Source organism: Thunnus thynnus, chromosome 20 (assembly GCF_963924715.1).
Source record: "Thunnus thynnus chromosome 20, fThuThy2.1, whole genome shotgun sequence".
NCBI lineage: Eukaryota > Metazoa > Chordata > Actinopteri > Scombriformes > Scombridae > Thunnus > Thunnus thynnus.
Window position 1 is genome coordinate 6,805,665 of NC_089536.1, and position 13,586 is coordinate 6,819,250.

Here is a 13,586-nt window from a genome sequence, read left to right on the forward strand (position 1 = left end):
CAGGAAATGCAAACTCTTATATATTAAATTGAATCACATTTTAGTTTAGTAAAGTACTGATTGACATGAATTACTTGAAACACAGATTCACACATCTAGCCTCCAACTCCCACACACTCCAGAGTCCATCTTTACAATCTCCAGGATCACATAACATGCAGACAACATGCGTATGTTTCTTCAGGCAGAGTGACAAGGACAGCTGCAGAATTACACGTGTCATTATTAGATTCCTGCACACTCTTGCACACACGCACACACAAATTCCTGCACACTGCCCCGCCCTCTTCTACTGCTGCAAACACTCACTCACTTTGTGTGTGTGTGTGTGTGTGCCATCTTTGAAGCAAAGTGCCTACCCTGGCCTTGAAGTCCACAGCTGCCCCTCTGTTAAGCAGGAGTGTTGCTACGTTGATATTGCCGTAGTGCGCCGCGATATGGAGAGGAGTGAAACCGCTCTGAGAGGGGCGACAGACAGACAGACAGGTAGACAGGCAGATAGAGGGACAGAATTAATTAAAAAGAGAGGAAAAGAAGCTAAACGTCTCTCATGATGAGCCATGATGAGCGAAGCATGATGGGACATTACGTAGCAGTCGGCCAAAAGCAGACTAACAGAGCACAGAGGACCAGAGCTGAGCAGAATTCATACATGCTTTGAAAAAGTGACAAAATAAAATGAGTGCTTCATTTTCCTTTTCAAAATAGAAACTATATTTCTACTTCTCTTGTGTAAGAGTCAGGGCAAGACAGTGCACCGCGACTTGAGTGATCCGGATTGGATGAAAACACGACGTACAAGCACTTTAGCTCCTGTCAAATGAAACCCATGCAAATGTGAGACCAATGACAGCTGTTTAACTTTAACTCCTTGGTGATACTAGTATGCTTTCATCTGACAGGAAAAACACATGCAGGTGAGCATGCATCTGCAATAGTTAAAAGCAAACTAGATTTTAGTGGGAAATTCTAGCTCTAAAAAAAGGCAACTTAGCAGGAATCATCAGTTCAAAGACCTTAAGTAAGTACTTAAGTATATAATACGCTCTGTGCATGACTTGAATCTGGAGAGTGACGGTATTCTGAAAATGCATTAATTCAAAACATAAATAATGCATTTATTCAGTTTTTTTCTTTACTTTCCCAAAGCAACAAGCAAGAAAATTCAACATGCTATTGATTATGTAATCCAGCATCAAAGCAGATGCAACTGCTCTGTGGGTAAAGTGACAGTAATTAGCATTATCTCCAGCGAGAGTCAGCACAATTTCACCTTCATGTTTGTTAAAAATCCATTTAAATAAAATCAATAAACCGTCACTTCAGCTCTCTAGTTTTTTTCTCTCATTGACAACCAGATGACTTCTTCTTTGACAAAAAAAGATGGTCACATGCACAGCAAAATCTAATGTAAGTTAATTTAGCCATTAGCCAAATATAGCATCAAAATAAATAAATAAATTCAAGATTATGCACATCCCAAACAATCACTCAAGCAGTGCAAGGAACAAAACCACTTTTTCTTGTTGAAAGATGTCACAAATATGATTGGATCGCATTACAGCGAGGAGCTACTGTGGACGGAGAAAGAGAAGTTAGGGGGGGTAAGGATAAAAAAAACGGTAAGCTAAAGTAACCGGCTGCTTGCTGTAGCTTCATATCTACTGTACAGACATGAAAGAGGTATTTAAAAGACAAATTCCAGGTTAAACACATTGCAGCTCTATCAGAAAGCAACAACTTTATCTATATATATGCACACAGATCTATAATATATGCAGATTAAATATTTGTGTACAGTATTTTTTTATACACTCAGACAACAGCAACTGCAGTGAGGAGTCACTACAACCTTTTTCATGTAAAAGAATCACCCCCTAAAAAATTCAAATTCAGTCCACTTGGAATGGAAATGAGGCTTTTTTTGCTTTAGCAGCGATTCCACAGAATATGATTAACTCATTGTGCATACATTACAATAACTTCTTAAAAAGATCTAAGTCTGCCTGTGATGAAAAAAGGGTTTAGGTTTAACTGTGGTAACTGAAATTTTACTGTTTTTTTTTTCCTGCAAGCCACTGCACATACAAAGCAAAGTCAAAATGTGATGCGGTCTTAAAAACAGGCACGCAGGCGAGGTGCGCTCAGCAGCAAAAGCAGTCATGCCAGCATTTAGCGTTCATGCTAACAGACAAGAAGGCTTTGGCTTTGCAATGGTGTGACCATGAGTGGACGATGATAGGAGAAGAGAGGAGAGGAGAGGAGAGGAGAGGAGAGGAGAGGAGAGAAGTGGAGAAGTGAAGGTATACCTCTGTTGTTCTATTCACCATCATCTAGAAAGGAAAAGGTAAAGGGGGAAGCGGTAGGGTATAAAAAAAAAAAAAGGGAACGAATAGAGGGAGGAGGTGGAGGAGGAGGAGGAGGAGGAGGAGGAGGAGGAGGAGAGAATGGGGTGGTTAGTGCACCACAACAACAACTACAACAACAACAACAACAACAACAACACCATGGTTGCACCAAGCTGTAGGATGGGTTTATGAGAATGTGGCCAGAGTTAATGAAAAGAACTAAAAGGCGACCACACAGAGGTGCACACGACTGGATAGTGCGACGCTCCCTTATAGTCTGTTGTTTGTTCTACACTTTGTGGTAAACACAGATTATTTTTCAATCAACAAAAAACAAAATTCATCGTGCTGAGCAAGGATGTGACACACAAAAAGACTTGTTGAATTAAAAAAAAATACATTTAACACATTTTTTATCCCACAAAAAAAAGCATGCTTTGGGACTTTAATGCTTTTTAGGAACCAAAAAAAAGCACCATGAAGTTCAGAATAACTAACACATGACAGAACATGTTTACAGTGTCCAAACAGCACAAAACTAAACTAAATCACTTCCTCTCTGGCAGCGGGTCATGAAGGGAACTGTAAGTCCTGCCTATCGTACAGAGAGTTTACCTTGGACTCCACATCAGCGTTGTGGTCGTTTTGCAGGAGGAGGGCGGCGGCCTTGGTGTCATCTTTCCGCGCGGCGATGTGCAGCGCTGGGAGGCGCACCTTCCCCTTGGTGTCATTTTCCAGTAGGAGGGAAACCACTTGGTCATGGCCCTGCTGCAATGCCACGGCCAGAGGAGTGAAACCGTCCTGTGGACCAGCAGAAACAACAATGATCGTCACTGGTGTTACTGGAGCTGTTAATGGGACGGACGTGCTACATGGATACTTGCTGCAAGCTGCCAACTGATATCTACGGATAAATAAGCAAACACGAAGTTGGATTTCCAACGAACAAAATGTTGATTGAAAATGTTCTCACATAATCATTTTTCTTTCTTTATATAGCAAATTGTGATTCCACAGAGAAGATACAAGTTATACCAGTTATAAATAAAACAGGATGAATGTCAAAATGTTTAAAATTCTACCTAAAAATGATATTTCACCGTCATGTAATGCTTTATAGTTAGAAGTAGCGTTGTTATACACAACATATGCAGGTGTGTGTGAATAAATAAACTGTTATTTATGTTACTGTGTTACTGTTTTAATGAATGCTTTGATTGTTTTTTAATCTTCTCTTGTTGTCTCAATTTAAACATTTACTGTTTAACAGCAGGATTAGGCTCTATATATTTATTCTACAGATACTTAGACTGCAAATTGTATTTTGGGTAAGTCTAAGTAAAAATAAAGCATTATGTATACTATGAGTTCCACTATAAAGAATAGAAAAGAATACAAATTTATTGTTCAACTAGGGGTCAAAATTTGTTTCCAGTCTCACCTCAGATACAACTAATGGCATTACAGTACATTAACAACAGTCTATAGCCATGCTAGCAGCTCTGTGAAACTGTGTGTCGGCACGGTGATGTTTTGGTCAGCATGCTAACATAACACATTTCTTATCTAATCATCTGTTGATTATTTCCTTGATTAATTAATGTGTTGTTTGGTCCATAAACTGTCAGAAAATGGCGAAAAATGTCGATCACTGTTTCGTAAAGCCCAAGATGACGTCCTCAAATGTCTTGTTTTGTCGCGACCAACAGTCCACAACCCAAAGATATTTAGTTTACTATCACCTGCCGTCCATACAGCCATTATCATCCAAAGAGAACGAGATGACTACACACACATGTACATTACACATCTGTCCAAGTTCACCTGATTTCCTACAAACGATTGTCTGCAGTGGGGATAAAAGATCTCTCATAGTTGTTCTTTTTAGCTACTGGTGCTCTTTAAAGTGTTGACCAGAGAAAAATAAAATCAAAGTCCTTGTGAAGGGGTTGATAACCCTCACTGCAGTCGTGGCCTTCCTGTGTAAAGCTACGTTATATAAATCAGACAGCTTCCTTTGATGTCTTCCTATTAAGCAGAGGAAACACACAGGGTCAGCGGCGGTGCCGTGCCTCCTGAGTAATGCTAGTATTCCTTTCTCATATGCGGTTCTGCAGCGTTTCTGTCTCTCCCACAGCCCAGCATTCAGCATCGATTTTCAATACGGGGTAAAATGAGATTTTAAAAAATAATAGCGTGCTGGCATCTTGTCTCATCCCCTACTCGCAAAGGTTTCCACAAATTAAGGGAAATATACTGATCATAACAACGAAATGCACTGAAAAACTCACTAAACTTATTACGGCACCATCTTTTTGCTCTTGGCATCAGCTGCTGGTATCACACTAACAAGCAGGAGACAATCTAACAGCCATTTGCCAATTTACGCATTTTAGTTGATGCTCTAAAGATGCTGTAAGTGCTAGGGTAGGAGGTCAATGTCTCGCTCAAGAACAAATCGAAAGGAAATGCTCAGCTGTTGATGGGCATGAACCCAGAAGCGGACCAGATGAAACTAACTGCATGCTAAAGTAACATCCATTCACTCCGGGGGGATGATAAACACGACCCACAGCTGAGGCCGGTAGCAGCAGTATCTAAGAATCATCAAAGAAAAGGAGAGAAGATTTCTCACGAACAGCAGAGAGATTTTGTGTGTGTGTGTGTGTGTGTGTGTGTGTGTGTGTGTGTGTACACAGGACACCGACTGTCTAGATAAAACCAACTCAGCATCACTACACCCACACATCAAAGCGCAGCCTCCCCTCGGAGACTCGGCATAGCTCGCAAATTTGTGTACACACAAAACTATACAGAAGAGAGTGTCTACACAGATAAACAAACACACACATACACACACGTTCATAATCAGATCCACACCACTGTCTGCAAGACACACACACACAAACAATGCATAAATTTAGCCTTTTTAAGAGTTTCCAAAGTCATAAACCATCCCAAAGCACTACCCTCGTGTTTCATCTGCTTCATTATGGATTCAGGAAAAGACAGTCAGCTTAATGTCCTAAAAATACCTTGAGAGACAACAAGAGCAGCGATGAACAACAAGGCACTTAAAGAGGGGTTTTTGATCTTTATCTTCAGGCTGGAAAACATGCAATGACACAGCAATATTTCGCTTCACCGAAAAACAAAATTAGCACCGGCCAACTTTAAGGAAGCCATTAAAATGAGTCAAAATAATAGAACACACAAAGCTATGCATGATCTTCATTATAATGGGGCTAAAAATAAACATTAAGGGCAAATGTGGATATTAATGCAGAATAGTTTGTACATTATATACATATAAATGTGATATCCTTATGCAATAAAAGAAGATCAAATGCAGTTAAAAGACTTTAAATCTGATCTATTCGACGTCATGCCATTATGAAACGGTTAAACATGAATTATTAAACACCGGGAGTTGCTTCAAACATGGATATATATTTCCCCGTATGAATAATTCATTATGTCTCTGACTGCAGGAGACTGTGGGGAGAAGAAAAGGAGGAGAACAGCGAGATGCGGAGGGTAGCGGGTCGGGGAGGGAGAGAGAGAAGGAGCAGAGGCAGACACAGACAAAAGGAAGGATGACGGGGAGGGAGAAGGCGACAGGAGAATAAAGAGATGAAAGGGGAAGATGAGGAGGAGAGAGAAGAGCTGCCGTGGAGCTGTTTGTGAATAGTCAAGGACAGAGCTCTGTAAATAAGTACACGACGCACCGCGCTGATACACTAATTGAGATAGATGTAGCTTAAGCTGTGTATCCAGAAAGCCCAGGCAGGTGCGTCATCACTGCTTCAACCATCGTATATTTGAACAACATTATAGAGACGATGAAGGCGCCTCTCATAATCCAATCAAACGTCTGTATTTAAAGATCCCCTCCAGACATGTATTAAAAACACTGGGACACCTCTCTCTCTCCCTTCACTTCCTGTCTCTATACTGTCTGTCAAATAAAGGCAAAAGCCTGAAAAAAATAATCAAAATAAACAACAAAATCTTCAAAAGTTGTCTCCTACGTCACTGAAAAGTCCATTCTCAGTGTATCACAACACCCACTATGATGTGAAAATCTACAGTAACTGAACAGCAAATGTATGTTTTAGTAATGGTTTGGAAACTCTCTGTGCAGCACATCAGTTTCATGCTCTGTATTGGAGCTATATTAAATTGAATTGTCCCTATCTAATAAAATAAAACATAATAAAATAATAATTGTACTGCAGACAACCACTTCATGATACTAAGTATGACATTAGCCTCATAGATGTGATTTAGACGGAGAGGTTTGACCAATATGTTGTTGTTGTCACACGTTCAGTCTTGCACAGGGAGGCGGTTGGCCGTGTGCCGGTACTACTGCAGATGATGGATCAGTCTGACACACTCACAGCGTAACACTCGCTCACGCCACAGATGTCTCCTGTAACGTCACCCGGTCCCTCCCTCACAGCCAAGGTCACTCTGAATGAACACATCATCATCATCACGCTGCTGCCGCCTACCGTCCCACTGACTCTCTCTACCTCCTTCACTCTGTCTTTATTTACCATTCAGTCAACAGATCAATCTATGGAAAATAATTCCTTTTTATTATTTTTACCGAGGGAACCTCCTACATCGTGACTTAATATGTTATTCAGCTTTCATCTCCTGATCGAGCCACTGGTGTCAGGCCTCTGTTTACCGTTTGCAACAAAGAATCCGTTGGTCATAATGCTGCAGTGTAATTATGGGGATGCTAAGTGAGGGCTGGGATGAAGGGTAACTATTATAGGCTTGTGAATGTGTGTGTGCAAACAGGCGTTAAGTGTATATGTACTGTGTATTATCTGTTTGTGCTTGTGTGTGTGCTTGTGTGTGTGTGTGTGGGTGAGTTTATTTACCTCAGTGGCGATGCTCTGACTGGAGCCGTTGTCCAATAAGAACTGCACCACATCCAAGTGATTCTCCTGCGCTGCCATATACAGCGGAGTGAAGCCATTCTGTGGAAAGAGAGAGAGAGAGAAAAAAGAAGCTGAGTCAGACCTGCAATCAAGGACCAAACCATCATGTGCTCACGATTATATTTTTTTATCTGTCTGCAACACTTTATGGTTAAACAATCCTTTTTTTTTGTTTTCTCCATTGTCATTAGTTCAGCTGCTGTTTTAAGGTTGAAGACAGGATTGAAACTATGTTGTCCGGATCAAAGTCACATGGTCTCTTGAACCCCATCGCTGCACTTTAAACCGCACTTTTTGGTTTTGTTTAAAGCAAGCTAGCTGTGTAGAGGTAGCTGATAGCTGTGTCTGAGGCTTAATTCAAACCTGCTGCAGCTAATAGAGGTTTCATGTCATAAAAATCAGTATAAGAGCAGGACTGTCAAAAAAACGAACCGCGTAATTACATTTAAACATTGTCGCATCGGCCTCAATTCATTTTTATGCTTTATACCGATTATGTGACGAACTGAAGAGGTCAGTGTTTAAACTAATGTGACTAATGTGCCACCACACGGCACGACCAGCACTCGCAAGGACACGCAGTAAAAGTTTGTGAATAATTTAGGCAGGTGAGACGCATTAACTGTTCATTGTAAGGCCGATCCCCACTGCGACTTTAATGTAAGCAAATTTATTTTTGATACTAAGCCCGCAGCTGCTTTTTAAGCCCCAGCGAGTTCCAGTGATAGCTGAGACTGGCTAAGCTTGTCAGATGCTAAGTGACACAACAACAGCCCCTAAATGTTTACTTCTTTTACATGTTTCTGTACTTGTTGACATTTTCCAATAAAGTGAAAAAAAATTTGAAAAGAGAAATTAGAAAATTAAATTTCACAAAGAGAAGGTACAGGATTTTTGCATTAATGTGATGAAGCATCTTGTTGTGTCAGGTATTTAAATCACAAGATCAGCCAAAAACAAAGACATCCCCACCAGGCTTTCTAATCTATTAATGGTTTCTCAAAATTTTGCTTTATCATGATGTATCCAGCTGTACAATACCGTGATTTTATACTTATCACCCATTCCTGCTACAGAGCGGGGACATTTTATCCGACCTCTACAGCTGCACATGGATGTACTATTCCAGCAGAGCTATCATGGAGCACATACAGTACTGGCACCTCCGAACATACCTCACACCTGATAACAGTGGAGATAAAAGCTGATCTGGAGCTGGAGTTGTAGAGGACTCTCTTTCTCTCTGTGTGTGTGTGTGTGTGTGTGTGTGGTGCAACACTATAACAAGGCCAAGAAAACTGATCTCCATAGCAACACAAGGATCCAAAAATCACTTCAGCATGCAAAAAGGCTCATCCTCCTCCTCTCTCTCTCTGTGCTTATTCTAGTGTCGCTGCACCAACAGTCTTTCAATCATAGTTCACTCTCTCATGATATATTTAAGCTTCACAGTTTAAACTTTACTGGCGACCAAAGACACAGCGGACAGAGAACTAGTTTATAAGAATAAAAAAAAAAAACATAAAACTGTGAAATAGTGGCTGAAATATTGCGCAGCGTGTTTCATATTCACACACTTTCACATAAATGGATACAATCTCAGACTCTGTATTACAAAAGGCGGCTATTTGCAATGCTGATGTGGATTATGAGATAGCAGAACACTGCGGAGGCGGCATCCCTCTGATTCAAAGGCACAGTCATTGTTTGTGTAAACAAACACACACACAAACTTTTGTGTCATCAGTTGTGCTGGCCGTGTAATATGCAGCCAGAAACACAGCAGCCAGCTTCACACACACACACACACACACACACACACACACACACACACACACACACACACACACACACACACAGATTAAGACATACAAACACTCTGTCTGTGTTTGTTCCTATGACTGCAAGGGACGGTGTGTTTTGTTAACCATCATATTGTGAGTACGGATCTTAAAGGGGACGTATCATGCACATTTCTAGGTTTATATTTATATTCAGGGGCTCTACTGGAATATCTTTTCATGATTTATAGTTCCAAAAACTCCTCATTTTTCTTATTCTGCCCCTCAGTTCAGCCTGAAACAGACCGTTTTAGCTCCTGTCTCTTTAAGGCCCGCCCCTCCTGATGAGCTTACTCCATTCTGATTGGTTAGCTCCCGGAAGCTGCGTCATGGCAGACTTTTTCTGCCTCTGGAGACTATGTAAACAAACAATAGCAATAGGATGTCACTTCTTTTTCTTGTTCTTTACTCGAACTGGAGATTTCTCAAATACATTCGTATATGTTGGAGCCCGAATCAGATCTGAAATACACAAGTGGACAACGTGAACAACCCGTTGATCAACCTTAACAACAAAGGCTATGGAAGAGACAGCTGTTTGTGGGCATGTGCAAACAATCTGATGTCAACACAAGGAGGAAGTAGAAGCAACTTTGCAAATGGAGCATTCAGTTGAATCCCTGGTGTTTTTACTTGCAGGGAGCATTTTTACATATGTTCATTGCAAGTTTTGGAACTTTGACTGCAAGAAAATCACAAAAAGCACGATATGTCCCCTCTAAATCCATAAGGACACACTCTGAATCATGTTAAAAATCAACAGATAATAATACAAACAATATTACGATGATCACAGGATAAAACAAAAACCAGAGATTCAGCGAGTTTCAGTACAGCACCGCTCATCAATACCAACTTCATTTTCTTCCTCTCTACGGCTCCAGCCAAGGCTTTGACGTTGACATCATTATGGTTGCCGTGGTGACCAGAGCAGTGTGTGTTTGTGTGGGTGTGCTGACTATTGAATGTGGGCCAGGCAGCACTGCAGAGATGCTGACACAGCACACACACACACACACACACTGACACACACACACACACACACACACACACACACACAGATGGATACTGTGTGTACTATACGTGTATATGCATTGATCTGCATGAACGCACACATGGATTTCCAAAAAAGATGATTTAACCAATAGGAAAGCTTTGTATGTTGTGTTTTACCTGAGACTGTGCGTTGACGTTGGCGCTGTGGGTGACGAGCTCCTTCACCACCTCCGTCTGCCCGGCCAGGGAAGCTATGTGCAGGGCTGTGTTTCCTTTCTGCTTCGGAAAATGAAAAAAACATTTTGGAATTACTCACAACCTCATCAGTAGTAATAAAACTGTCTGTCTGCCTGCGTCAAAGTCTGAAAATGTGGCTGGTCTTCATCAGTTACACGAGGGAAACGTTTTGGCATATGGTTTATTTGTGTTTGTTTAGATGCACACAGCAAATCACAACTTTAATTTGTATTTTAATCACTTAATATTGGCACCAGATGGCAGGAAGGATCCATTTTAAATATACCAAACAAAATCTGAGGCTGCTACTCCTTTGGATATATTGTGAATGAAAACAAATGCAAATAATTAATTAAATATTTTCCCTTTGCTATTTTTAAACAGTGCTATCTCAAACTTTATATGTTTTTTTTATGTTGCTGTATGTTGCCTGAAAGTTTGAATGTGTAAGTTAAATGTTTCATAAATCTGTAAATTTTGGGAATGGATTTATTCTCCTACAATTTCAGTGTAAGTAATTAAATAACACATATATCAGATATTACAATAGAAAACACACATAATACAGATTATGTCTCTTATTGACTCTTTCATCTCCAGTGGTACATATGCATGTATATTTAAAAATATATATATTTACATACAAAATAGATGTTATAATCTTTCATTATTTCATTCAACAACTGACTGGAAAGTTATAGGAAGGAGCATCAGAGGGGAAAAGGGTGAGATGTCTGGAGTGAAGGACATACTATCTAATAATGGCGATGAAGAAACTGACAGAGAAACAGAGAGTTTAGACGAGGGGAGAGTGAGAAACAGTGATGGAGAGAAAACAGAAAAAAAACGGACGATGACAAAAGAAGGATATTCTCGGATATTGAATGAGTGATTTGGTATGAGACGCACGTACTGGGTCTCTGATGGATGCACCTGTTGTATGTGTGTCATCTCTAGCACGCAGCAGCTGTTGCCATGTTGTCAGTGCTGCCGCCACTGGAACCTCCACATATACACCTCCCCTTCATTCCTCAATCTGAAGTGCTATATCTCATTTTCCTCTCATGCTTCACAACCTCCTTCTAACCGCAACTCACTTCACTTGAACTTAAGACTGAATTACAAGAAAGCACAATATCGTGTGGACATAATAACTATACATGTTACATACTGAATGAAAACTGAATGCAGTTTAGTGGAGCAGTAGTCCAGCTAGTTGCTTACTTTGTATGCCTACTATTCGGTGCTGGGAAAGTAGCGTTCAGCAGGTTTCAGAGGTTTTTTAACTGGAAACAGCTGCCTGCTGTGTCTGGAAACGACACCGATGAGAGCAGTGAAGGTGAAGTAGTGAGCTGTAAACCGTGAAATGCTCTGTAGAGCAGAGGGGAACTGCAGAGTCGGGTTATATTTCTCTTTGGGTTCATCACTACAAGCAAACTCCTTTTACAAGTTAATATAAAGATATTGATTACAGCCAATTTACCAAAACAGTTTTATAGATATTGTATTTTGTTGTCCATTTGTTGTTTCCATATTTATGTATCTATTTGTTCACCTACTTGCTTGTACATAATAGTGATCAGTTTTATGATCTTTCTTTGGCTTCACTGTCCTTGTTTTGGCTGTATGTCCATTTGTATCTACCTGATCATTGTTTAGTGTAAGTACATTGAGAGCCACTAAAAACCGGAGTCAAATTCCTTGTATGCGTAAATATACTTGGCCAATAAATCTCACTCTGATTCTGATTAAATAACTGGATAACTGTCAGCTTTCTGCAGTAACAGCATGTAAACTAGAAACCTAGATTCCCGTAACGGGGGTAAAGGATGAGAGAAACCCAATTTCCTCAGGGAAATGTCAGTTTCATGGTCGTGTTTACACATACCCAGGTTTTTAATGGGGATTTTACAAGTACGCATGTGCATGACGAGGACTTCACATAGTGAAAGTATCCTGTGACAGCAGTGTGATGTATCCGTTTATTCAAAATAATTTCCCTAAAAATCTGACTAACACTAAAACTAAGCAGCCACTTTCTTCACTTAGTTTAAGTTATTTGATTTTAAAGTTGGCTATTTGTGAAATTCAGACACATTTAAGGAAAGAAAAACTAAGCTTTTACTATTTATGATATTCAAGAATCAACATCTTGTAACATTAATGCACATTAAATGAGTAAGCTGTGGTTTCAATATAAGAGAAATCATGCAAACACAGATGATGCAAACTCAGCTTTAAGCAATTTAATTACTTTTTCTCTTGATGGAATAGCATCACAATGTGTTTTCAGTGAGATTTTCACTATCACATATGGCTCGTTCACCCAGCCAAGACACGTTAATGTGCGAAACACCGTCATGCACGCGTCTGGATAGACAATTTCTTTTCACTAAATCAGTCCACACTTCCTCTCTCGGCTAACACGAAGCCATTCATCTCTTTTAGTGCTGCTGAAGCAATGTGACTTTGGAAAGGAGCTGACGCAGCAAAGTATGTGTGTGTGTGACTTCATGCATACACTGTGTGCCTGCATGAGTGATTGTACGTATCTGTGTGTGTGTGTGTGTGTGTGTGTGTGTGTGTGTTTGTGACTCCTGGGTGGCACACACCTTGGTAGCTGCGTCCACATTGGCACCCTGCTTTATGAGCTCAGCCACCACCTCCACATGGCCCTCCTTCGAGGCCAGATGGAGAGCGTTCAGACCATTCTGTAGAGAGAGAGAGAGAGAGAGAGAGAGAGAGAGAGAGAGAGAGAGAGATAGGTATCAAAACAAAGGAGGGAGATAAAACAGTGGGACTCCTGCAAGAACCGCTCGTATCAACTGATTGGTTCATAAGAGGCACGTATGAGTAAAAAATAAAATATGTAACTAAAACTTTTTACTGTTTTTACTGAGAGTCTTTTTTGGCATATTTCGGAGAAAGCAACTTATACGTTTCAGTAGTTGCTAGGAAACGTCTCTCACTCCAGATGACAGATGCCTCAATGTCTTTCTGCAGGTCTCTGTGTAACCCAGGTTAAAATCTAATATCAGTCGAGTCAATCCTGGACTAACCCCCAAGTGATAAATATCCAGGTCGGACTGTGTCACTTCCTCTTCCTTCCTCCACTCCTACTGGTCGCCATGTTTAGAGGCGTTCTCGACAGATTCTTTACCACTTAATTCTCTACATTCAGGGGTCAGGGTTTTTTTTTTTGCCCT

General features: G+C 40.5%; 1 protein-coding gene across 19 annotated transcripts in view; it reads right to left on the reverse strand.

The window, feature by feature from the left end:
- LOC137172497 (ankyrin-3-like) overlaps positions 1 to 13,586 on the reverse strand; it is a 163,403-nt gene that overhangs the window by 66,548 nt on the left and 83,269 nt on the right. For 12 of the 19 annotated variants that reach the window (XM_067576966.1, XM_067576971.1, XM_067576974.1 and 9 more), the window contains exons 3-8: positions 12,993 to 13,091; positions 10,321 to 10,419; positions 7,247 to 7,345; positions 2,964 to 3,149; positions 2,310 to 2,333; positions 360 to 458 (exon numbers count right to left, since the gene is read on the reverse strand). In XM_067576966.1, coding sequence (XP_067433067.1) covers positions 360 to 458; positions 2,310 to 2,333; positions 2,964 to 3,149; positions 7,247 to 7,345; positions 10,321 to 10,419; positions 12,993 to 13,091 — 606 coding nt within the window. The remainder of the gene's footprint in view (positions 1 to 359; positions 459 to 2,309; positions 2,334 to 2,963; positions 3,150 to 7,246; positions 7,346 to 10,320; positions 10,420 to 12,992; positions 13,092 to 13,586) is intronic. The other 7 variants (XM_067576978.1, XM_067576973.1, XM_067576969.1 and 4 more) reach the window with 1 other exon arrangement.